This window comes from Pyricularia grisea (assembly GCF_004355905.1).
Source record: "Pyricularia grisea strain NI907 chromosome Unknown Pyricularia_grisea_NI907_Scaffold_7, whole genome shotgun sequence".
NCBI lineage: Eukaryota > Fungi > Ascomycota > Sordariomycetes > Magnaporthales > Pyriculariaceae > Pyricularia > Pyricularia grisea.
The window spans coordinates 543,045-567,568 of record NW_022156720.1 but is presented as its reverse complement, the minus strand read 5'-3'; the positions used below and the strand labels follow the sequence as shown (position 1 = coordinate 567,568).

The window sequence follows — 24,524 nt, the reverse complement described above, 5'->3', positions numbered from 1 at the left end:
GGTCGGGAGTCGATCTTTTCTGGAGGGATTAGTGCAATGGTGCGGTCTAACACAGCTCGGGCCTTGACCGTAGGGCTGTCGATGGTTTTGCGCGAAAGGGCATCGGCTGCCACATTATCCTTGCCGGGACGGTATTTAAAGGTGATGTCGAAATTGGCCAGGTAATCTGCCCATCGTATCTGGCGCGCGGACAAAAGTTTCTTGGTTGACCAATAAATCAGGGCCTGGTGATCGGTAAAAACACAAAACTTGGTACCTAACAGGGCTGGTTCGAAGTCCTTCAGCGTATTGATTACAGCCAATAGTTCCTGATCCTGAATCGGATAGTTTTGTTCAGCAGGGGACATGATTTTGGACGAATAGCCGATTGGCTTCCAGCTGCCATCGTCCTGTTGCTGCCACACGACACCGGCGGTGGCCCTGCCACTGGCGTCGGTGTCCATCCGGACAGGCATACCGGGTTTAAAGAAACTCATCACGGGGGCGGTGACCACCAGTTCTTTCAAAGCTTCAAAAGCGGCCTTCTGCTCGGGGCCTTTTTCGAACGGGACTCCCTTTCTCAATAATCGGGTCAGAGGTTCTGCTTGTTCGCTGGCGTGATGGCAGAACGTCCGGACGAAATTACATAAGCCTAGGAAGGATCGTACGGCGGAAACGGAGGTGACGTCGTCCCATTGCCAGCTGGTGATGGCTTCGACCTTTTTGGGGTCGATGCGGATACCTTTACCGATCTCTAGAAGTAAACCTAGGTATTCGATTTCGAAAACGCCGAAACTTGACTTTTTAATATCGCCTTGGAGTCCGGCTTTGTGCAGCCTGTAAATAACCTCCTCGGTTTGCTCAAAGTGGACTTGCTCCGATTTATCCTCGGTATAAATCAACACGTCGTCTGCGTAGGCGCTCGCGAAAGCGTCCAGCAGTTCATTAAGCTGAGCGTTGATAAAAGCTTGGAACCAGGCGGGTCCGACCTTCAGTCCAAAGGGTAGGACCTTCCACTGAAATGTGCCTTGTCGGGTTTTGAACGCCGTTAAATACCGTGACTTCGGATCCATTAGCAATCTGTTAAAAGCTCGAATAATGTCGATCTTGGTCATCCTCCGGGCTTTTCCACACTTGCTCAACGTCCCGGCCACGTCGGGGGCAAGTACTTGTCGTCCTTTGATGAATTTGTTTACCCATCGGTAATCCACACAAAAACGTTGCTCCTTCGATTGCGGTTTAGGAACGAACAAAGTTGAAGCTGCGGTCTCCTCCATTGTCCGTTCAATAAAATCAATCCTCAGAAGTTCGTCGATGGTTTCCTTTTCCAACTCCATCATCGCGAAAGGGGTCGAATAGCGGGCTGGCCTCCCCTCCAAAGGTTTCTCGAGTTCCAAAACCACGTCGAAACCGGGTCGGCTAGGCGGGAGAATCGTCGACGCCTTTTTGGAAAAGAAACCCTCAAGGTGGGCAAGTGCTTTGGGTAATTTGGCTCGTACTTGCGCGATGTGCTCCGGGTCTTCGTCTGCAGGGAATGGAATGGGACGTCCATCGTGAGTCTTGTTCCACTGCAGGGCTGATACCGCATTCAGGCTGGTCGTAGGCGTGTCGTTTACTGGTACCAACGGTATAGGCTCCGTGGGTAACGGGGATCGTTTCCATCGATCTTGACGAGGGTCGTTAAGGAGGGCACAAATATTAGCTGGCAGGCCTTTGTTGGAAACGGTCTTTGGGATGGTCGGGAAGGCGCTAATTTCTGCGATTTGAGCCTGGTTTCCGTTTTGGCGTTTAGGGCCTTGAAGTATCTTGCGGACCTGGATGCGACGGTCTTCTTGTTCCATCTTGCGGTCCCGGCGGACTGCGTCAGCTTGGGCCTCGAGGTCCAGAGGCGGATTTGAACGTCGTACAACGATTGCGGGTGAGTATTGGGCCATGGCGGGCAGGTCGTTGGGCCAAACGAAGCTGCGGGTAGCTGGGAATAAGCCTACTCGATATTTCGTCCACCATTCTTGTCCGATAAACACATCGTGTGCCGTTTCGAGGAGGATGAATTTCTGCCGTGGGAATTGTCGTCCGTCGATTTGCAAAGTGAGCCGAAGGTATTCGGTGGCTCTTGCGGTGACCTTCCGGTTAAAATCTCCAAAATCCAAAGGTTTTGGGAGCTTTTTGATAGGTAGCTCTAAACGTTGGGCGACCTTTTTCGCGAGGCTCGGTCGAATGGATAAATACACATCTGCTCCAGTGTCACAGAGAGCTTGGGCGTTGAGACCACGACCTTTGTCTTGCAATTGAATGGGAGCAAGGAAGGTGTTTAATTTGGGTGATCTATCGATTTTAGCTATCTGAGGCATGCAGACTGCCGAGGAGACTTCCGGCAGCCTTAGCAGTTTTCCGAATCCGACGAAGATGAGCTGTGGCCGGATCGTTCACGAGCCTCTCGATCGCCTTCGTGTTGAAGGGCGAGAACGGCGGCGATGTGAGCGGCCTTTTGGGGGCAATTGCGTGCCAGGTGCCCGGCTTCTTTGCAAAGGAAGCATCTACCCTCAGTGACCAATTTGGCGTCTTCTCTGCTGGGCGACTTCGGGGCGTCAATGGTCTGTGTGCGGGTTTGGTTCTTGGCTTCCTGGCTGTGCCGGCGATTCTCGCGTCGACGCTGTTTGCGTTCGGCGCTGGCTGAACGCTCACGGCGCTCTTCCCTCTTTTTGCGGTTCTCGCGGAGCTCCTCCCAAGCGCGTTGTTGGGCCAGCGCCGAGTTCGCAACTTCTCCGGCAAAGGTCTCGTACGAGATATTTGGGTCTTTGGATAGGCTGAAAAGCTGGGGGTTCAGGTTGGCAGGAATGTGCTCATAGAGAACCAACTTGCGTTCCGTTTTGGCAATGTTGGCTTTATCGGCTAGGCTGTTAACCTTGCCAATAAACTGGTGGATGTCTGTTGACTTGTCCGACAGACTAAACTTCAGGTGACGAAGCTCCTCACGGGCTTTGGAGGCTTGATTGTCATCGTGGTAAACAGCGGCTAGGGTCGCGACCATTTCGGCCGCGCTGCTGAAAGGCATAATGGTGGATTCATAGCGGCCTTGGATAAGGTCGTTGGCAAGCCCTTCAGTGAGGGAATTGATCACCGCCATGCGGCTTCTTTCTGTTTTGTAAGTTTCGTCGTCCTCTACAAATTTATCTGCGATTTTGGTGATCCATTTATCAAAACGATCCTTATCACCATCAAACATGCCGGGGTCGATGCCGGCTTTACGTGCCGTCCTGTCGTAGGCAGGGTTTTTAGCATTTTGGTTACTTCCGTAAGGCTTAAATGCTGTCCGGGCAGCGATACCATGGGGCTTAAACTCAGCCCCTCCAAAGGCGCTGTTCAAAGGCGTAATACCGCGGGTTTGACGGGTGGCATTGTTACTCCGGGTGGCGAGCTGGTCTTTAAGTTGGGCAATGGTGGCCAAAAGATCTTGCAGCTGTGATTGAGTGATGGTAGCCTGGCCGGTTGTGTTTTCGCTTTCGTCTGCCATTTCGCTTCTCATTTGGGCGGCAGGCGAGGGCGCTCTGCTTGGAGATTTCGGAATTTCGTTCCTGCCGTCTGACGTCTTGGCAGAAGGTTGGTGAGGAGGGCTTCGCGCCTCTTCTGGGTGCTCAGAAACTGACTCGTACTCGTACGATCCGTCAACTTCGATGCTGTCGACTGGCTGATCTTGCTCTGTGTCGGATTGGGGCTCAACGGGCTCTTCAGGCTCTGTGTTGGCGCTGGTAGGAGCGGGCTCTACTGGCTCTGGGCTCACTGGGGCAACTGTAATCTCTCCGTTTTGGTCCGAGTCTTCGGTGTTGGGAGTAGCAGTGCCGGAAGCCAAATTATCTGGCTTTGCTGAGTTTGCGTTTGTCACGCGTTGGGATTGGCGAATCGGTGGGCCGTAATTCTTACGCGGCGACATTGATTTCGCGAATGGTGTCTTCTGTGGCCTAGTTTACCGTCGTGCACAGCCGACGTGGTGAACGATTGAATGAAGGGATTGAACGATATATTTTAATTGCTTCACCAGCAAATCATAGTGAGTTTAGAATTATGTCACGGCCAGGCATACATTGGAGAACCTCAGTGTATTGGGCGCTATCGACGAAAATTCTAAACTGAAGAGAAGAGAGAAATTACAATCGACGACGCGCTCAAGAGACGCGCTTAAATCCGGAGGTAGTGGATCCTTGTCCGATCCCTGGCTCGGTGTGGAGCCGAGTCGTGATTCTGAGGGTAGGTCTAGGGGCCTGATCCTCACAGGTTCAAATTTTAATAAAATGAAGAAAAAGGTTTATATTAATGCTGTTTATAAAGCCAATTAATGAAAATCTTTTATTTTTATTAGTTTTCGGAAATAATATAATACGAGGAAAGAAGGCGAAAGTGAATTAAAGGGCGTTTATTATTAACGGATAACAGCTAAACCAAAATCCAATAAATATTAATTAAGATATAAAAGTAATTATTTTCCGCAACCTGTTATAATTTCCTATTATTGTGCCATAAAGCCAAAACCCCATTTTGAAAAATACCATTTATAAATAATTTTATTTCTTGCATTCAGTAACATTTCGACTTCCCCGAATGTAAGATCAAAACCTGACCCCAACCAACAACCAGAATCTGCGCCGCAAAGAACAACTCTAGCCTCTGTTAGGCATGAATTGGATGGTGCTTTCGAGTGACCCCTTAAGGGTCCAGAAAAGTCGATCGCAAGCTGAGTTATTAAAAAAGTTCGGACGTGACGGCAATGCTACCGCAGAGCAGGAGCAACGGGGAGTCAGGTTGGGGAAAACAACAACACCAATCCTGGCGAGGAGCGTCGGCGCAGACGACTGTGGTCCCTCATATTTTCGGGAACGGCAACAGCAATGGCAGCAGGAGTAGCCGCAAGGGCAGCCGCAGAAAAAGGTAAACAGAAAGCGGCAGCGCCAACCATCGCCAACTGACACGAGAGAGCCGATCCGCAATAGCCGGAGGGTTTCCGGCATGATACCACCCACGGCTTCAATGAAACATGTATTTGGTGTGAAAGCAGAAAGGGATCAGACTGGGTAGCATAGCAAGGGACAACGGAATCGCACACGTTGCCTAACGTCTGCAAAAGTAACCACTCCTTTCAACCCTCATCTCTCTCGCTAGTTTTGTCCACATTGAACGCACCCATGCAATGCCGCAACCGGCCGTCAGCATCAGAACAAGCTTATATTTTTTCCTAGGCTCCAACGCCGACTTCATGGGCATCCTGCCAAGGTTTCCAAGAAGCGCAGCTGAAAGCCCGTTGGCCCCCGTCATTCCATCAGCATGGCCCCAATGGCCCCAATGGCCCCTATTGTGAGGTGGATGCTAACGCACAACATGTGCATATCTTACCGATTGGTTCGCAATAACGGCAGATGGTGGATGTCATAGGAAAAAGGTCATTCCTGTTCTCGACGCCTTTGGTTGGTCGGGAGGTACATTAGCAGACGCCGATGCCACCCTATGATGTTGAAAACGCATTTATTGCGTATGGCCAAGCGTCGGTGGGCAATACCAAGGTCGAAGATCTGGCCAGCACAGCAGCGGGAAAGTCGGAAGGGTTCATTCAGTTTGGTGCGAGCTTCGATTAGCCCAGCTATTGAGAAAGGCTTAAGAGCCTCATTTCACGTCGACCAAATTTCAGTGCCCAGCTGACGGAGTCGGCAGGATAACGCCCTTTTTACTGTTGCATCGTACGAACTCAAGCAGTCGTGCAGTTATCGGTAATGTATGGGGTGGGTAGGTAGGTATAGCACCAGATGTGGTTGCCGGCCTATTACATCGCCTAAATTGGGCCAGTAAATAGTGAATATGTGGCAGATGTTATCCATCATGATCCAACATGTTTGCTCTACTTATTTTGCATTGTCCGCTCTCCTGTCAATAGGCGAATCGTCTTGGCAAGCATGGCCACAATTAAGCATCCCGAAATGCGCACCGGACCATACTCACGTCGAGGTTACTGCCCGGCCTGGCAAAGCAGAAAAGTGCCCGGACGAGTGACTCACAAAAATAAACGGAAAACGCACAGGCCTATTACATAATCACCCAACTCGCTGTTGTCTCCATGGCAATGCCCCGCAACTTGTGGCCAATCGAAATCTTCTGCCATGAGCACCATCAATAGTCGGGCGAAGCAACATCCTGGACACTATATCATACTCGGACTGAGCGATTCGATGCCGACAAAACCGCAATCATTGATTACAACCCATCACGCCTTCCACCTACCGAACGATTGATTCATGGCCCAGCTCAGTCAACGATGTAACGTCAGCATCCTCAACTGGCTTGAGCAGGTTGTTCCGCCCTGTCCCCATCTACCTTCCCTAAACTTGCCCTCCGTCTCCATTTCGCCAACCAACAAGCGCAAACGAGCGAGGTCCGCCGCCATCGCCAATTGCCACTCCCTCGCCTCTCCACCCCTTTGGACGACCTATCCACCTCTATCGACGAGCGCCACATATAACGTCAATACTAGGACCCCGACGGGGAAGAAGCGTCGGACGACTGCGACGGAAGACCAAGACGCAACCTTTGACCAGGAAGCCACGCCGCGACAACGAGGAGAACACCCTCCGTCCGCAATACTTGCCCCTCCCCGGCTCTGCTTTACTCCTCAACCACAAGTATGGGAGCCGACTGGCAGCGTGCAGTCGGCGACGAGCTCTGGCGTCTCTACAAGATCAGGTCAGACTTCTCCAACTAAGGAACTGGCGAGGCTTGCTCTAGGTCCCGGTGCACTTGTAACGTACCCTTTGTCGCGGACACAGTCGCTGCCGCCGAAGCTGCTTGCTATGCTCGAAATAATGGAAGACATTGAGAGTGGCGTCGGCATCTTCCCAGAGCGGTTAAAGGTTAGCACCCGCGGTTGCCGCCGTTAAATGTTCAGTTATAACGTATGTTTTACAACCAGGATTCCATTAGTAAAGAAACTGAAACCGGCCGCCTCCCACGCATACCCCATCACATGTTTGCTGAGAACGAGACGCGTGATTTATTAGGCCCGACCCCGTCCGTCTCGGACGTGATGGACATTGTGGAGGACGCAAGTCGCTGCGTTTCGACGGGCCAATACGAAGATGGGTGGATATGCGGTGTTCATTTCCCACTCCTGCGTCTTGCTCTCAGCGGGAAACGAGGGGTTGTCAACGACCTGTTGGACGTGCGCATCACGTAGGTTTACCAGCCTCCCGATATACGTTAATTACATCGCTAATAATGTGACAGAACTCACGCCAAAGCTATTCGTATGTATAGCTCTTTCGCAAGCCAGAAGCTGAGGATGGTAGATTTGTGTCTTGTCGCGTGTCCATCCAACCTCCACCCAGCTGATCCAACCACTATCGCTGCGGCAGCGGCTGTCGAGACTTTGCGCAAAAGTCTTCCCAGCTCGTCCATCAACCACAGCGACGCCCCCCCGCTCCTAGATGCCCCAGTCGCAATCAGCATCGAGGTCAAAACGACTGGTGGTGATGAACAGCGGCAGTCACTTCAAGTCGGCATATGGCAGGCCGCACAATGGAACATGTGGTCGCAGCTACTGGAAGGCCGACTTTTGCAAAAATACACGACGGCAGTCAGAACAGCGCCTTCCGAACCTTCGGCAGGCGATGGGGGGAACGGTCAAGATGGTGCAAACGACGTGTTAAAAAGAATCTCGGAGCATGCCATGGCCGAGTCGGATCGCCTACTCTGCACACTCCCATACCTCCCTGCGATATTCATCCGTGGCCACTCGTGGTATCTGGCTGGTACCTCCCGTCAAGGCGAAAAGACAATTCTATGGAGAGAATATCCTATTGGGACGACCCAGAGCGTCGTGGGAACCTACAAAATCATATACGGACTGCAAAACTTGTTTCAATATATCCGCAACACATTTTGGCCCTGGTATCTTCGAGTCATTCTAGAGATAGAACCAAATGACCCGCTATAGCTTACTTAGGGTCAACTTCATATTTATGTGTCTTTAACGGGGGAACTGGAGCATTAATTTACGAAGTTAAGACGATGATTATACTGCATATATGTACGTGTATAATTAGATTATCACCTGCATTTTGATCCTGATCGTATACAGAAATTTTGCCTTTAGCTCCTTCTCATAGAGATGCTTCCAGAGATCGCGTAGCAAATGGGGGCCACGAATTATGTAATGAAAACTACATGAAAATAGGCGAGACAGGTTTGTTAAAATATGTACACCAGTCCCGCAATCCAGCAATCATTATATTGGTGGACAAATGGCCACGTAACATGGGCCATTCATATTTTTGTAGAAGAGGTTTGGCAACATCATGGCTGAGATTGCTCCCAAAAAAGCTCCGCTATCACATAGGAATTAAAGATTCCGAACAGTTCAGTTCCTCGGGAGCGCAGTATCAATCGTTTTACCTATTCCCTTGCCTTGGTCTTTGAAAGCTTTTTTTGGACCTGACGTGATAATGCTGGATTGTTCTTTATAATTCCCTCGTTTTTTTGCGACATTACGTTCGTGAAGGAGATGAAAAGAAGTGGGTGTGGACTCTAAAAAATTTATATGTAAAGCCATTTATTGCTTCACGCTTTTCATCCCCTTTTGGCAGAGCCATGATTACTTGGGACTTGCAGGAAATGCTCCAGGCTTGCATATCGCAGTCCAAAAGCTTGGCAAATTGTTAACGTGGATGTACAGTACCCCGGACAGGGCAGTACCCCCGAACACTTTCCCACCCGGTCTTATTCCCAATTTCAATTACAACGCCGGCGTTGCTTAATTAACTACAATGCAACTGGAACTATACACAAAGGACATTTCTTAGGGTTAGGGTTTTGAACCGCGCTTTATATTTCTACTAACTAAGCTATTTAGCTCGTTTGTTTTACTTGAAACTGGAGTAGAGTACAGAAATATAATATACAAAAATAAACTGTGAGGATCAGGCCCCCAGATCTACCCTCAATCACGACCCAGCTCCACCAGCGACGCCGCTGGCAGGCACCGCCACGCCGAGCCAAGGGATCGGACAAAGGGGTCCACTGACCCCGGATTTAAATCCAACGATACAGCTTAAAAAGATGAAATATTGGGCAGGAAAAGAAAAACTTTTACCAGGTGCTGTTGGTAAGTGATGGGGGGAAAGCGAAATATAAATAAAGAATCACACAAATTTCATTTCTATACATTTCGAAATAATTAATCAATTTACAGGCCGAATGGAGATGCGATTTTCGATTTTGATTGGCTAGTTTACAGGTAGGTGAGTGTGCGTTGAAAGAGGGGTGTAGGTTTCCTAGTAGATGGATTGATGAAATTAGAAAGCTTTCCCAGAAGCGCATTAAACCGAAAATGGATCGACTGGAAACGGAAGTGCCGCTTAACCGGCGGCGGAGTTTCCGTGGACACACTTCACAATCCAGATTGAGGGTCCTTTCTAGCTCAGCCTAGATTTCGTTGCTGATACACATAAATTTAAGGCTGAAGGAAGATGCAGAAGCAAGCAAGTTTACCCAAAAAGTTTTCCTCAAAGGAGTTATACACTCTTCCTTCTTGTTCTAACCCGTCTCTCAACCGATCAGAGCAACCATCTCTGGCGTCTGGGGATCCCCCAACAAGCTGCCCATTCCCATGGATGGAGGCTATCAATCCGAACTCGTCTTGTCCGCCATGGAACTGAGAGCCAAGAATAATCTCGTCTACTTCAAGGCCAGCGCCATGGTATAATCACCAATCTTTCCGAACACAGGGTCTTCAGGATAGACCAGCACACACAGCACCACTGGGGAGGATGCAGCATCGCAGGATTTGAGCATATCCAGCTTGCGCTTTTCTTCCTTTTGTGCAGGCGGACAAAAGGCGAGACGCTCTCCACGCTGGTACAGGCCATGGACTGGGGAGAATACTACGGATTGCACTCTTGCAGGGATCCAAGGCAGTAAGGTGGTGAGCAAGAGAAAACATACGAAATTCTAAATGATATGACAAAAAGGCACACACACGACACCAAGCTAACACGCACACGTACATATCCAACAATTAGCTCTCATCATGCCCCATTTAAGATACAAGCCTTTCCTTATTCCTTAACTCCGAAGTCAACCTCAAGGTCAAGCTAGACGGGCAAGATGCCTTGGTCCCCGTTCCCGACGAGATGGAGCCTGTTCGAGGTCAGATACCACGACTTGAAGTTGTCTGACCACACGCCTTCGACTAAGCCAGACGAGCACCGCTGGGCTACTTGGCCGGCGCCAGGTCTGACAACAAGGGACCCATCGCCAAAATGTGACTATGGGTGCTCGAGGATGACGAATACGAGTGGCTACGGGGCTATGTGTCTATCGAACGCTTCAAGACCTTCCTCGGGGATGACTACAAGTACACCCGTATCCCTGAACGTTTGGAGATCTATACCATGAGATGTGTGCATGTTTTGTTAAGGGGTGGTAAGCGGTGGTGCAGACTTGACAGTCTAGCTAGAAGTGCTTTGGTGAATGGATAATTGGATATATTCGAGCCTTTCATATCTTTGACCTCTACACGCCTTTGCTGCTCATATGTGACTATCTTGAACTTTGAATCTTCTTTTCGTGGTCGAAGGCCCGCAGATATTCCCAACGGGTTCTCCAACACGGGGCGGATTTGAGAATGGTCGAGGAAGACGAAACACAAAATATGCTATATAAAAGCCTACACTGCAACCAAGGTATAAGGTAATTCTTCTTTAATAGATAGCTTTCTTTGGAGCTTGGCCACTTAGTTTACGGCTACCAGTGAAAGGGCCGCCGGCTTGCCCAGATGCGCCACATATCAAACAAAGCTTTCAAAAGGAAGAGAATAACTATTCACCACATCTGCACAGACTTGTGTGAGGAAGCAATTAAACTATCCCCATCTCCTTGGAAAGTACAATTTCACGAATGTTGCATGGACGTGTGTTTGTGCAGCTATGACGGAAAGAAGAGGTGCAAGCGCAGGTGGCGACGATTCTATTCGGGTTTCTAGACTAGACTAGAGCCCAAGACTAGAGATAGAAGACAAGGTACTGATTCCCCACCCTTCAAAATACCCAGAAACACAAATATGTCACCATCACCCATCTTGTGCGGTTTTCAGTTCCTCCTCAGGTTGGAGCCATCAGGCCGAGGAGGTTGGCCGTCTCAGGGTTGACCTTTGTAACTATTTGAATACGACCCTGGATATCAGCTTGGGAACACAAAGTTCGACTAGAAAGTCCCATAAGCTTGTGTACTTACAGCGAAAAGAGCTCAGATCGTGCACAAGTTCACTTGTCCGAGCGGTTGGCCATGGGGCGCTCAAGCTCTTTGCGAACGCGATCGCGCTGAATCTTGAGGTTGTTGACCTGGCCCGTGAGTATGGCTAAGTTCAACGGTGGTGGGCAAGTTTAGCATCTTGGTTTTCTTCCGACATTGAGTGTTACTGGTGACTGAAACCTTACCATTCTCCTCCTGTAGACGTGCAAGCTCCTTATCAGCCTCCTCGCACTTGGCCTTGAGGTTCTCGGCCTCCATGGCTTTGATCTGGAAGTCCACGAGCGAGTCCAGGATGGTTTGGCACCGGTCAAACTCTGCCTGGGCTTCGTCCATCTGGCGTGCAAGTGAATCACGAATGTTCAGAATAGCACTGCCCAGTTGGGCGATGCTGGTCATTTCGGGAAGCTGGCCGAATGGAGGGAACGTATTAGAAGACATGTTGCTGATGGTGAGGGCTTGCGTTATGCTTTTTGAAGCTTTTTTATGATGTGTTGGGAGGGGGGTTGAGGTGATGTTTTGGAAGATTTTTGTGGTTGTTGAGAAGGAAGGGTTCAAGTCCATGTTAGAAAAATCTTTTCATTTTATACAAATTCTCAAACGGCAATGACAACCCCGCCTTTCCGTTTGCGTGCCCTCTATGACGTGTAGAAAATCAAAGTTTGATTACAATGTTGAGTGGCAAGGTGACCGCCTTGTGTGATTCAATTTTGGCGACAGGAAGATGACATTGCAGTTCATAAGTACTGGTATCTGAGACGTTCAGCTGGCAAGTTACGCTGCTCGTGGTCATTATTACGCATGTTATGGCAACTCTGAAAAGGGGTTTGAATCTTCAACTTGTGCCAACGGAAGTTACGTATATATATTTATTTAAACTTTATTATAAACATTCCACTGTGTAACAGTGCTCCTCCTTGCCATCCCTTCTTCACTGAGTCTTTGAGCAAAATGGCATCTCGCCAGGGAGTTCTGTACAGGGCCCACCAATTCTGCCGAAAATTGCAGAGCCGGCTTTCCGGTCCCTCGAAACTAGAGCCAGTGTACTTGTGATAGTCTTTGATGTTCTCGCCGGGGCGTTGCTTCGTCAAACTAAGGATATAAACTTCCATTATAGCATCTTGGTAGTCCTTTTTATACAGTGGCAAACTTGCTATTTCATAGACAATATTTGTCGTTTGTTTTTGACATTGTAATAGAAGCCTTGAAGCGATCATTATCCTTGGTAACCGTCTCAAGGTCTGGGAAACTTCCCCACGTTTGACGTAAGGCTCGAAGTTTCGGGTGTAGGATCGACGCAAGACCCATAACCAACTTTTACATGTGCTGCTTACATTCTCCGTCCCTATCAGAAGAGAAAATGTAGGTTTTATCATTCACATATGAGCATCAGGTAACCACTTGTCTTTGTAGGGATGGCAAGCCTAATCAGTCTTTCATTCTGTTCTTTGCTAACGTCTTGTCTTGAGCTGGGCTTACAGTTACTGCTTCACTTATCGGAGCCTAACCGCCGAATCCTGCTACCAAAAGCCTGCCTTGTTCTGCCAGCCGCAAACTAATCAAAGAAAGGGAAACGCTTTCCTCGACCAGAGACTCCATTCTACTTCTTCGCAACCATTCCAACAGTCATTTGCAGCATCTTCTCCGAATACTCTCCCTGCTTCCAAAGACCCTTCATGACCTTGGCTGGATTGGTGCTTTTACAAGCTGCCACCGCAGCGCCGGCAAGTTCCTTGAGCAGCCGCTCGTCCTCGGGGAGACTTGTCGTGAGGAAGAACCGGCCATTCTGAACAGGCCACTTACCCATGCCAGGAACAGGCTTGTCAAGACACGCCGTCGGGACGTCACCAGGAACCCTGCCCATGGCCTTGATCCAGGCCACCTTTTCCAAAACCCTGTACTTCTCCGCGCCCTCCTTGATCCTTCCTTCTGTGTCCTTCCTCGCGTCAGCCGCATTCATGCCACTTCTCAGACTGGCCGCTTCAAGCACCCTTGGGACATGTCCAGCGCCTTGGAGAACAAACTCGATCCTCTTGGCCTTGGGCGGGTTGCACAGCGGCAGGTTCAGCAGATACTCGGTGATCTGTCCGTGCGTGAAGAGCAGGTATCGATCGTCGTCGTTTCCGACAGCCTTTGCTGCAAGAACCTCCCTCGCCGCCACCGCCCGCGCCTCGAGCTTCTCCGCAGACTCGTTCACCAGCTCGCGAGTCCTCAACCCACCAGCCGACGCAACCTCCTCGTTCATGGCGGTCCAATCAAGGGTTATATCAACGCCGTCCAACTCCTCCGCATCCTCGACCCTCCCCTCCGCCTTCAAGATGGCCACATACAACCTCTGCGTCTTCTCGACATGCCTCTCCAGCAGCCCTGGGCCCGAAAATACATCACACTGGTACTTGACGGCCTCCTGCAGCTGCGGCAGAAGCTTGATGACCCAGCCGCACCTCTTGAGCGCCTTGAACGGCGTGGTCAGGATTGCGGTCTCGACGGCGCGCTCCAGGGGCGAAGAGAAGACGGCCTGGACCTTGTCGGCGGGGTAGACAGTGACGGGGCTCTCGAGGCGGCGGCGCTCGGCGACGCACTGCGACACGCCGTAGGGGGTCAGGACGGTGGCGAAGAAGTGATCGCCGGGGACGGTGGTGGTGCCGTCCGGGTTGGGGTTGTTGTAGGGTCCGTTGGCGAATTCGCCCGTGGTTCCGTCCTGGACGAAGTGGACGTTGGAGCAGGACTCGCCGTGGCGGATGAGATCGAACTTGACCATTGTGGTGGTGTTGTTGTGTTTTTTGCGTCTGATAGTTGAGTGGTTGGATGAAATCGTGTATTCTGATGATTGAATGTTTGATGGAGTTGTGTGTAAGTGCTCAGGGCTAAATTTGTATTGATGCTTGCGACCAAACCAACAATATTCACCCTTCATGTCCGAGGCATGCCCTTCTTATAAGGATAACATCTGCAGTCACTTTCAGAGTCTCTTTACCTCCATCATGGAGTACAGACGCTCAAGTGACGCAGCCCAGCCTGTGGTCGACTAAGTCTCAAAGACTGCCAAAGTCACAGGTACATCTGATGAACAAACTTGATGCTAGCTAGCCTGGTCTTTGAAAGAAGGTGTCACAAAGAACGAGGCAGTGTACTGGTTTACGACCGCTTTCGTTGAACCCTTGTGATGATCTTGGCCGTCACACCTGTTCCGTTGCACTTGTTGAAAGACAAAAGGGATGAGGATCGAATTAAGTTGCCGTGTAGACTAGCTTCACACGTGACGACGCATGTAGGGGGCAAACTTTCTAAAATTATCATGTGAATGGCATTTGGCTGAAAGGCTGGAAAGGGAGATTTCCCCAGAGTAACTTCAAATCGCTGTATTATCTTTGTATCCCCTATTTTCTATCAAAGCTGTGGGACCAATCAAACGAAATATGTAATGCACCCAGAATGCAAACAACGCTGATCTAACTGCATCATTCCATCCCTCAATATCATGCCTATCATGTGTCCAACCTCCTTGATGCCCCCTCAAAATCTCGCTTCATGACCTTATCCCAGTTTTTCGTCCCGCGTATCGTGACTTTCAGGTGCTGCACCGTTCCCACGGCCCCGTCCACGACCTCGTCCACGACCACGTCCTTGACCATGTCCCTGACCCCGACCCCGTCTCTGGCCTCCCCCACGTCTAATCCCTGGACTGTCAAAAAATCCTGTCGCTAAGGGATGGGCGTGGGTGCTTGGGTCTGGATGAGCTACGACAACTGTCGGCTGAGGCCGGGGTGGAATATTTTCCTGGTTATGCTGCAAAGATGTGCTTTCCAGACGCATCTGACCAAATCCGTGTGTGATCTCTCCCATAACCTGACTGCCAGGGCTCGGCGCTTGAAAGCCGTTTAATCCTTGAGTGGGCGGTTGGTGGGCAAGGTACCACGGTTGTCCCTGTGGCTGACTTGTATAAGGGGCAGGTCGGAGCACCGGCAAATGTGAGAATGAAGTCGCTCTCTGATCAGGACTCACAGTTGGGAAGTATCCTAGGTGAGGTTGCATGTAGTTGATATAAGGGTACCCTGGCAATTGCTGCTGTGTATTGGCTGACGCCATCAAAGCATACTGGCGGCTCTCCAAGATATGTCGAGATCTCCAATCCATGGAGTGAATCTCGGCTCCGAGTACTCCAGAATGCGTCCCTGGTATCGCTGTAGGCGCCATCTGGACAGGTTGCATAGTGGACGCTGTCTGTTGGGGCTGTCTCGCAGAGTCTGTATCCCACTCAAACTGCATGTCCTCGGACTGATCAAGGCTTGACTGACTGCGAATTGTCTTGCAGGGTCTGCGGTGAGGTACAAGAGGGGATGAGCTACCGTCGTTCAACTCCCTTGCAGATCGTTTGCGCGAGTCTTGACTGCGTTGATTCGTTCTTCTTTGTCCGCCACTAGATCCCTGCAGGTCATGGCGTAATGAGGGCGCCGGATTCGCAATCCCTCCGTAGACCGAATGTGTCTGAGGTTCCTGATATGGCAGTGCTCCGCCTTGTTGCTGTGCTTGCACTTGCCGCTGAAATTCAAAACCTTCAGCTAGACGTAACGCAGTTCCAGCAAGCGCTGCATTGTCTAGCGGTCCATGTGTTCCAGCATCATTGGTTTCACTGGATTGTCCGTGGACGCTGCGAGGTCCCTGACTGTTGAGCGGGTTGAGATACGACGGCTCGGTTGGTCCGGATTGTCTTGGTTGAGGATTCAAAGTATTCGTGGTCCCAATGCTATTGCTTGTGCTAGCCACAGATTTGGGGTGACCTCGTGTGGCTTGCTCCACTCGCGGTCGATAGGGTACAGGCCTCCCATGCGCAGCGTCTCTACTTGGGTCAGCACCGATCAGTGGTGCATCACGACTTTGCATAGACCATGGCCATAAATTCTGAATCATTCTGGGCGGCTGCATGAGGGGCCTAGGCCTCATGACGATGGGTTGATCTAATACAGAATCAGTTTTCTTCTCATTTCTCGGAGATACATCAGCTCTATTGCCAGCCTGATTGTCTCTGATTCTGTCCTGGAACAATAGCCTTCGTGTAGACGAGCCTGTAGATGAGCCTGATCCAGATTCATCGGAATCCACATCCTCTTCTTGAAAGCCTGCGAGGCCGTGAGCTTGATCGCGAGGATGCTCATTATCATTGGGAGAAGAGCTGAACAAGTCTTGGACTAGTCGAAAAGCCCTACGGAGGTCTCCATGGTTTGTGCTTGGAGAATTGGCATGGGCAATAACATCCAGAGCCTGATCAATCTCACGGAGTTGAGCAATGTTTCTTTGGCTGCACGCGCATACACTCTAGATGCCGCCGCAAGTCCAACAAAACTCGGTTTTACAACGGAGGCAAGCTACATCGTGTCAGTTTCAACATTTGATCCCGAGTTGGTTATCATAAGCGGTACTTACTCATGTGTGTACATCCTTCTTCTCGTTTGTAAGCATGTTTACAGCCCGGACACCGCCTCAGCTTCTCCTTTTTGATGTATTTTTTCATACTAGCATCTTGCTCCCAGCTTGGTGGCAGGCACTTGGAGCCAGCATGTGGAAAGCGACTGCAGCCCGAACAACTGAACAGCATACACTTTTGACACCAGGCTAGAATATCAGAACCATCGCCAGGTAAACGATCACGTATGAAACTTCCACAAGTCTTGTTGTAGCAAAAGATGGGATCCTTTGCCGTCCTTTCTGCGAGTCTCTCTTTGGCTTGTTCGAGCTCCGGTTCAGTGATAAAGTCCGAGTACTGATGTTCGTGAAAGGGCTGGTTGCAGCATTTCGGAGGAAAGTCGCCATCAGGGCCTAGGGCATGCCTGATGGCATCTGCTCTGCAGTCGTGACAGGCATAGTGTTCGCAGGGAAGATGAACGAGTTCTGTTTCGGCATCGAAGGGATCCAAGCAAATGACGCAGTATTCGTGACCGATCGGGCGGCCGTCGGGGTGATATTCTTGTTCAGAGTCTGACATTGTCTCTTGGTTGTTAGGTGATAGAGAATGGATGTGATGTGATGGCGAGATAGTGATACACGGTATCTATGAAAGCGAGTGGTTATTATTAGGTGGTTGAAGACGCCGTGGCCATAGTGGCTGTTCGAAAGATCTCGATGAGGGTACCTTATGTAGACCGTCTGTAGGATTAAATCGATGGATGGCGGGTCAAGATTTGCTTGGAGCTTTGGTTTAGATTCTTGTGTGCTGTTTCCTTCCTTATTTGCAAACATGTGGTGCGGCATTGATATGGTAGGTCTTTCCGAATTCACCTGTTGAGCAAGCTGCTTAGGACACTCCAGGAAATTCCCGTCCTTACAAGGCAGTCACGAGCCAGACTCCATTTACTGTTCCATGCGCTTCCATGGCCTTCTGTTGATCTAAAGCCCTAAGGTCGACCAATTGAAGCAAGACAGTGTTTTCCTGTCTTCCATGCTGCAATCATATATACTCCAAATTTCTACCTTTAAAGGCCAGGTACTGTTGATACTACTCTGGAGAAGCTCTCAAAACTTTGCTAGAGACTAAGATACCAAAATGGCCGAATATCCTGCCAGATTACACGTCATTTATATCCTCTGCTCTTTTTCTCGATATCGAACACTAGACCCGTAACATCTCATACTGGCTAGGTGTCTGACCCCTTGCTTTCGACTGCCATGCCAATTGTTTGTGCCATCTGCCGTTCGTAAGGAAGGGTTATTCTAGATAAGCTTCCACTGACAGTGCAATGGTAGCGCAAATGGTTCCCACACTCAATCGATACGGATGCGCTGCCCAAGAGAGGGAAATATGGGGACAGACTTGGAGAGTATCTTGCGCCAGGGCTAGATCGTAAGGCTTTCAAACTCCGAGTTGACGCGCAGGCCAAGGCTCCTTGCAACATTATTAAGCATCAGGTTCTCCAATCGCCCTTGGTGTCCCTGTGGCCATGTCAATGCGAAAGGGGGGACTATTTTGTGCTGGATTCGCTCTAACATTTGCTACTCGCAAGGAAGCCCGTATAAAGTTTGATTGCGCCCTACGTACAGTACACATTGCCGTCCTGGCCGGAATTCCATATCGGGCAGTTTAGCGAGCATTCCCGTTCTCCCCGCGGTATCTTCCCCGTGGTAGCATCGGCCAAGCCGCCAATCGCCAATCGTGTTTGCGGCATCATGTGCGACGGAGTATTTTCCGAGTAAAGTTGGAATGCGAGATTGCAAAACCAGCTTGGCGATTTTGTGGAAATGGTCGTTTGCGCATCTATGGTCAAGATCGATGTCGAGAATTTACATATAAAATGAGGAAGTTACCTTTGCATCAGGAGATATTCTCAGAATCTTTTGGCAGGCATCAAGCCATCAATCAAGCTACACTACATACACTCTTTACCTGCACTACATTCGCTTTACATTCAGCACTAGCTGTCTACACTCGGATATTACAAGCGCACCTTGTTTCTCACAACTCAAGATGTACGCCTTCAACATTTTCGCCAGCCTCCTCGCCGCCGCCGCCATCGGCTCCGCCTCGCCCGTCGCCATCGAGAGATCAGCCATCGAGGCTCGTCAGAATGCCTGAACCTGCCCCAATTTCGGCAACGTCGCCAGCAGTGGCGCACCTGTCATCACTGCCCAGGACTCCAAGAATGGTCTCTTCTGCGTGGCATGATATCCTTAGATGGAGGAGCGAGGCCCCGAATCCTGCTGCCGCAACGACCCGGCCCTCCTCAACGACCCTACATACAAATGGTCGCTCGAATGCTCCAGCCTATACTGGGAGAACGTTACCAAGATGTTCGATTTGCGCCACTGCAACCTTGACCCTAACTATATTTGCAAGGACGAATGCAAGGACGTTCCGTACCTATACCCTACCCCCAGGGATTGCCCTGCTAAGGTCTAGACCAACTCGGGCGACTAGAAACGTCACATTGAGGGAGGGTAGACATGGTTGGTAGTGTTCTAATTTATTTTTTATTGTTTGTCATGTCTTGTCATTTTCTACTGTACATGATTATTCTGTCGAATTACGACACGGAACATATCCCATCCGGTAAATACCCAACTCTACGCATGATGAATTGATACCTCCATCTTCTTTGGGATCTTGGCTTTCGCTTCAGGAGAAAAACGCTCCGAAACCGCAAGTCCCTGCCTCCCAAAAATGGCACCCCGCTGCTGTACAACTGTAACACAGCAAGGACTGCCGTTAGTTTACGTGGCCTAGATGGGATACAATCAGCGCGTATACGACAAAAAAGCCCAGCCCACACTTTACTGCAGTGTTACCACCAAGAGAACAAAAGAAACAAAGAGGCTGACGAGTAAATGTGAAGCGGTCAAGTCCGAAAATATTTTCCCTGTCATTGTCTTGGAAAATCCGAGAAACCGATTGAACCCTGGCCGAGCAGAAATGTTGTGTTTGTCGGCCCGTGTGCTTTCAGCTGTGGTTTCGTCCACAAGGGCAGCTTACTATTTCGGGTGTTCACTGCGTATACAATTGATGAATCTTGTTTCTACCGCTTTCCCGCTGCAATTTTGACAGAATACGAGGTCTTGGCAGGCTGAAGTCAACAACGTGATTGCGCTTTCTCAAAGTAGAATTTGCCTGATTGGGCCAGTTTGTATATACGTTTTGCTGACTGATTTAGCTGCTGAACAGGGGGAGCAAAACAAATTGTCTCTGAGACACGAGACCATTTTCGGTCAATTGACATTTGCATCTTGCATATTACGAGCTTGCTTTGGGTGAGAGAGGCATCACGCGGTGTTCAGCAGTTCAGCTCCTGGTCCCTGGATTGCATCACACCACATTTTGACCGTTATTTTTCGGTCCACCGCGTCCGGTCAAGAATGAGATATAAGGCAGAGGTCATTACTACTTGACATGTCTTGATCGTTCGGATTGATATCCACGCAAACATACAAATTATCTAAAGTTCTAAGCCCTGATTTGGCCAAAAGCCTACTCATTATCCACCAGCACCATTTTTTAATCTTAATTCTTCCCTCGACCACCATCAAAATGCCTTCCACGCTTGCCACCCTCCTCCTGACAATCTTACCCCTCCTAGCAGCCAGCAACCCACTCCCCAGCCGCCCGACAGGCCGGGACCCGCAGCCGCGCATCGTCAACGACAGCACGGCGGTCGGCTGCCTGGCGTCGTCGTGGTCGCCGCCCAAGTGGACCGTCAGCGACTTTGTATACCGCGGGAGCTGGACGTACAGCACGCCGTCGCACCAGAACGCGTGGGGCTCGGTCGACTTCAACCTCGCGACCGAGGCCCTCGCCCCGTCCGTCTCCAAGTGCTCCGCCACCAGCTCGCGCCTCACCGACTTTTTCTACGGCGACCAGACGTACCGCTGCGACCTTCCCACGGGCGCCATGGCGGGCGGCGGGACGGGTGGGGAGGCCACTTTTGAGTTCAACAGGGCTGCGAATTGGTTGAGGGTCAATCAGACTTGGACTTGTCATGATGCTGAGGATGGATGGCCGTAAGTTTGGTGCCTTTCTTTTTTTTCCTTTTTTTTCTTGTCGTGTCTACTACCTGGGCGTGTGTAGCCTCTTATGCAGAGCAGTCCCCGCTGACACTGACCTCGTGATGATATAGTGTAACCTTTTCTGCATTTGGCTTCATCAACCTCACACTCGACTGCACCCAGGACTTTTACCAGAACCCGAACTGGACTAGTGGGAGCGGTCAGCCCTATTCGGATCGTAAGGTCGAGTGCAAGTCGGCAAATATCGTGCACACTCCCGACGAGATGACTGCGATTGCATGAGGTTGATGTTGCGGAGCGGGTGCTTTCTTCAATGTTATTGGATGTTCCATGGCGATAGCGTGGTGTTTGTTTTGCTGCGAATGGTGATGATAATTGGTGGCATCGAGGTCTTTATGTATGCTGTTTCCGTCTTCCCCTTGACCATCAGGGGTCAATGCCTCAATGGCATGAAATGAACAATCCATTCTTCGTTCCTGTCCGTCCCTCCTCATTATAGCAGTCACTTTCCTTCCCTCCCAGATATCCAATACCATGTCCGTCTCAACTGGTCCAGTGACCCCCATTGCACATGGAGTAATCCCATCTGTCGACAGGTGCGCAGAGACAGAATCCAGGCTCATCAAACGGCGACCCGTAGCCCTGACCATTTGGCCAGCAGCACTGAACCATGCCTTTATTGCCGACCGACTCGCATGACGGGCACTGTCGTGTGAGGGAACATCCGTCCGCTACGAGTTTTGTTACGAAGTGTCAGTTGGGGGGGATTTCCGTGGAAACAGACATTGCGGGGATAAAGTTCGTACATGTCTTTTTGCCTACTTGCAGCCAAGATCCTAGTGATGATTGTGATTGTAATGATGTTGCTTTTGTTTCTATCGGCGTCGATGATGCAACCGCGAGGAGCAGACCTAATGCAAGGATGAGGTGCATCATGAAGGTCGCGAGGTGGGTTGTTGCTGGCATTGCGATAATCAGGATCGCCCAGATGACGGGGTTGGCAGTTGGTTCAGGACAGTACAGGCCCAGGCCTCAAGACAAGATCAATTCCTTGTCTATTCTAATATTTCGAAATAAGCCGTGATGAACGGTGGCGGTTGTCTCGTCTCGACCTTCGGTACAGGATCAAGGAGAGCAGAAGGCTAGAAATCCAAAACCAAATGGTTAAAAACGGGACAGAACCACAACAGCAGCCTTTTTGTTCACCGCAACGGTTGACCTTTTTCCGAGGACCCGAATATCACGTCAGACCAAGAATCCAAGGATGGATCACAGCTGCAAGCCGCGGGTGGCGGAGCTGCGGCAATTTCGACCGAGAAGCCAATCAAGTACGGTAAACCCCCGCCTGTCCACTTAATCTATTCACATGATCCGAATCCTAAAATGACAAAGATCTTTTTTGTTTGTCAACCGCCAAGCTGTTATTGTACCGTTTGCTAGGATTAGGACAGTCTGTAGCCAACAGGGCAGCTTGTTGACATTTTCATCAACAGGGGTTTAGGGATAAAAGTCAAACTTGCAGTGAGTAACCCACCTAAATCACAAGTTACAGCTATTTAATGCATGCCACGTAGCATAGCCAATTTCTTGGCTATGTAGCCGGGACTTGCAATGCCAGATATAAATATGAAAGCGAGAGTCCAATTATTGATTTTAACTTTATTAGAACGGCATATCAACGTCGCTCTTGTCTAGCCTAGCACATGCCTCATGTTAACAATTAACCTATCACATTCGTCTCATATCCATCATGGTTACGCTGCGTACCCAGAACTGTAAATATCAATAATGAGAGCAGAAGGTAGGGAACAAGACATGTAAAAATAGAACAGATAGCTAAGCAAGATAGGTATGTCGGCAGGTAGGCAAGCAGCTAGGTAGGTAAATTGGCAAGTTCAACGTTCGCGGATTGGTCTGAAGGCGAAGACCAGCAGCTTGCTCTTTGAGCCTTGGAATATCTGAGATCAAAAGCTGATGAACAATTATATTGCTTTACTACTGGGTTTCCTTGTCTTTTTTTTTTTTTTAAGTCAACGTTGTGCTTTAATTTGAACTGTGTTTTATCGATACAACATCCTGTTCAGTTCCCTCTGGCGCATTGCTATACAATCATCAATTGCTTTTTCCCATGCCTTCTGCTCCTCTTCGGTAATAACGTAATAACCGCACCCATTTGTTTCACATGTTTTTGAGATTTTGATGCTTTTTGAGACCGCCTTTAGTTACAAACCAGCCATGACATCCGTTGCAATATGACCTGAATGGTAGTAAGCCTTTGGGCTTTTTCTTCTGGCCTTTATCTCCTTTGGTAATAACTTGGGGCTTTGTAGCGGTACGGCACTGGATGTCGGAGGTGTCGCCTGCCACAGGAGCAGCGATGGTGGAGATGGCAACAAGGGGCTACGAACTCAGCAACAGTAAATGCTCGCATGCTAACGAGAAAATTGTAGATATAGGCTCGAATTATGCGATGTCCAGAGGACAAAAAAGAGAAGAAAGAAAAGAAGAACCCCCCCGAGAGACCCTCAAAGCGGAAAGGTTTGGAAGGAGATAAACGCAATAGCTCTGGCTAAGGTTTTCCTTCACCAACGGATAAACCACCCCCTTTAGATTTGCTTCAGATTTTTACTTAGAATTATTATCGTTTATGCATTGAAACTATTTATCACACATACATGAATATAAGCTGCGAATGAGTACATATCCTTAACCGTGTTTCTAGTCACTTAGTCGCACACTTTCGTCTGCTTGGCAAAGCTCTATTTGTAATATAAATAGTAAATGAATAATATATAATTATTATAAAATCCTGTTTTGTTTGGTATAAACATACAATAATACCATGTAAAGTTGTACACGAGTTCAATTATGAGAAAGGCACAATGTTTCCAATTAAATAAAGCATCTATGATGATGAGTCAGGACCGCAACTGGCAGTGTCCTGTAATTTATGTTCGAAAATCCCGAATTTTAGCGAACCAGCAATTCGAAGTCTTGGGGACGAGAGTGTTGAGGGAGGGTGAATACAGCCTGGCCATAGCCTCTGGGTCATACGAGATAGCATCGACAGAAAGACGATTTACTCTCTTCAGATGGTCGGCAGATTCGAGACCCAGGTTCACCAAATCTGTAGTCGGCGTAAATCCAGGTGCCAGTTTTCCAGGATCGGAGAACCAGGGCCATGATTCACAATAGTTCGTGCCGTATCTTGGCCGATTAGTCGAGCCAAAGGTTGCTGAGAGCCCCCGGATGGACATGACGTTGGGCTCAGGTATCGAAGCCTCTCGCCTCTGGGGCAGGCAGTGCATTGAAGAGAGTGCACTTTTGGGCTTATCAACTGCCCCCAGCCCTCTAAGGGCCATTAATGAATGGATGACAGGGAGTGGCGTAGGTCAACAGGTAAATAGAAAGAGAGACAGGCAAGTAGAGACGTAGGTAGTTGGGTTGGTAGAAAGGCAGGTGAAAAGGCAAAAATATTGGACAGAGACCTAGGAGGATACTTGCTGACATTAGAAATGTTGTTACAGTGTAATATTCTCCAGGATGACATGCGACCGCTAGGGTAAGAGAACACTTCCTGGCGGCTGGATAGTGACTATGCGCTATATAATGGCACAGATTGGCCAGGGTTTCCGTCCAATCGTCTGGCAAGTTGTCCGAGTGGTTATGGAGTAGGATTTAGGCTCCTATGGCTCACGCCTCGTGGGTTCAAATCCCACACTTGTCACATATTTTTAGCGCGTCGTGCATTGATCTCTTGGTATCATTTTGCA

General features: G+C 49.5%; 7 protein-coding genes across 7 annotated transcripts; 3 read left to right on the top strand and 4 right to left on the bottom strand.

The window, feature by feature from the left end:
- Positions 1–6,257: 6,257 nt before the first annotated feature.
- PgNI_09205 (uncharacterized protein) lies at positions 6,258–7,951 on the top strand (the record flags this gene model as incomplete). The annotated part of the gene is made up of 3 exons (XM_031129192.1): positions 6,258–6,869; positions 6,929–7,188; positions 7,243–7,951. The coding sequence occupies 3 exons, from the start codon at positions 6,258–6,260 to the stop codon at positions 7,949–7,951; spliced, it is 1,581 nt and encodes a 526-aa protein (XP_030977669.1).
- A 3,325-nt stretch (positions 7,952–11,276) lies between these two features.
- On the bottom strand, positions 11,277–11,703 carry PgNI_09204 (uncharacterized protein; the record flags this gene model as incomplete). Its single annotated transcript, XM_031129191.1, has 2 exons — positions 11,277–11,371; positions 11,451–11,703. The coding sequence occupies 2 exons, from the start codon at positions 11,701–11,703 to the stop codon at positions 11,277–11,279; spliced, it is 348 nt and encodes a 115-aa protein (XP_030977668.1).
- A 1,159-nt stretch (positions 11,704–12,862) lies between these two features.
- On the bottom strand, positions 12,863–14,023 carry PgNI_09203 (uncharacterized protein; the record flags this gene model as incomplete). Its single annotated transcript, XM_031129190.1, has 1 exon — positions 12,863–14,023. One exon carries the CDS (start codon positions 14,021–14,023, stop codon positions 12,863–12,865), a length of 1,161 nt encoding a protein of 386 aa, XP_030977663.1.
- Positions 14,024–14,750: 727 nt separating this feature from the next.
- Positions 14,751–16,722, bottom strand: PgNI_09202 (uncharacterized protein; the record flags this gene model as incomplete). Its single annotated transcript, XM_031129189.1, has 3 exons — positions 14,751–14,942; positions 15,007–16,524; positions 16,699–16,722. The coding sequence occupies 3 exons, from the start codon at positions 16,720–16,722 to the stop codon at positions 14,751–14,753; spliced, it is 1,734 nt and encodes a 577-aa protein (XP_030977662.1).
- Positions 16,723–18,899: 2,177 nt separating this feature from the next.
- PgNI_09201 (uncharacterized protein) lies at positions 18,900–19,138 on the top strand (the record flags this gene model as incomplete). Its single annotated transcript, XM_031129188.1, has 1 exon — positions 18,900–19,138. A coding segment is annotated over exon 1 (210 nt), but the record flags the coding sequence as incomplete, so codon positions are not given.
- Positions 19,139–20,002: 864 nt separating this feature from the next.
- On the bottom strand, positions 20,003–22,136 carry PgNI_09199 (uncharacterized protein). Its single transcript, XM_031129186.1, has 2 exons — positions 21,558–22,136; positions 20,003–21,482 (listed from the first exon to the last, which is right to left on the bottom strand). Exons 1-2 carry the CDS (start codon positions 21,715–21,717, stop codon positions 21,295–21,297), a joined length of 348 nt encoding a protein of 115 aa, XP_030977726.1. The 5' UTR covers positions 21,718–22,136; the 3' UTR covers positions 20,003–21,294.
- On the top strand, positions 20,276–21,033 carry PgNI_09200 (uncharacterized protein; the record flags this gene model as incomplete). The annotated part of the gene is made up of 2 exons (XM_031129187.1): positions 20,276–20,745; positions 20,862–21,033. The coding sequence occupies 2 exons, from the start codon at positions 20,276–20,278 to the stop codon at positions 21,031–21,033; spliced, it is 642 nt and encodes a 213-aa protein (XP_030977664.1).
- Positions 22,137–24,524: the final 2,388 nt, after the last annotated feature.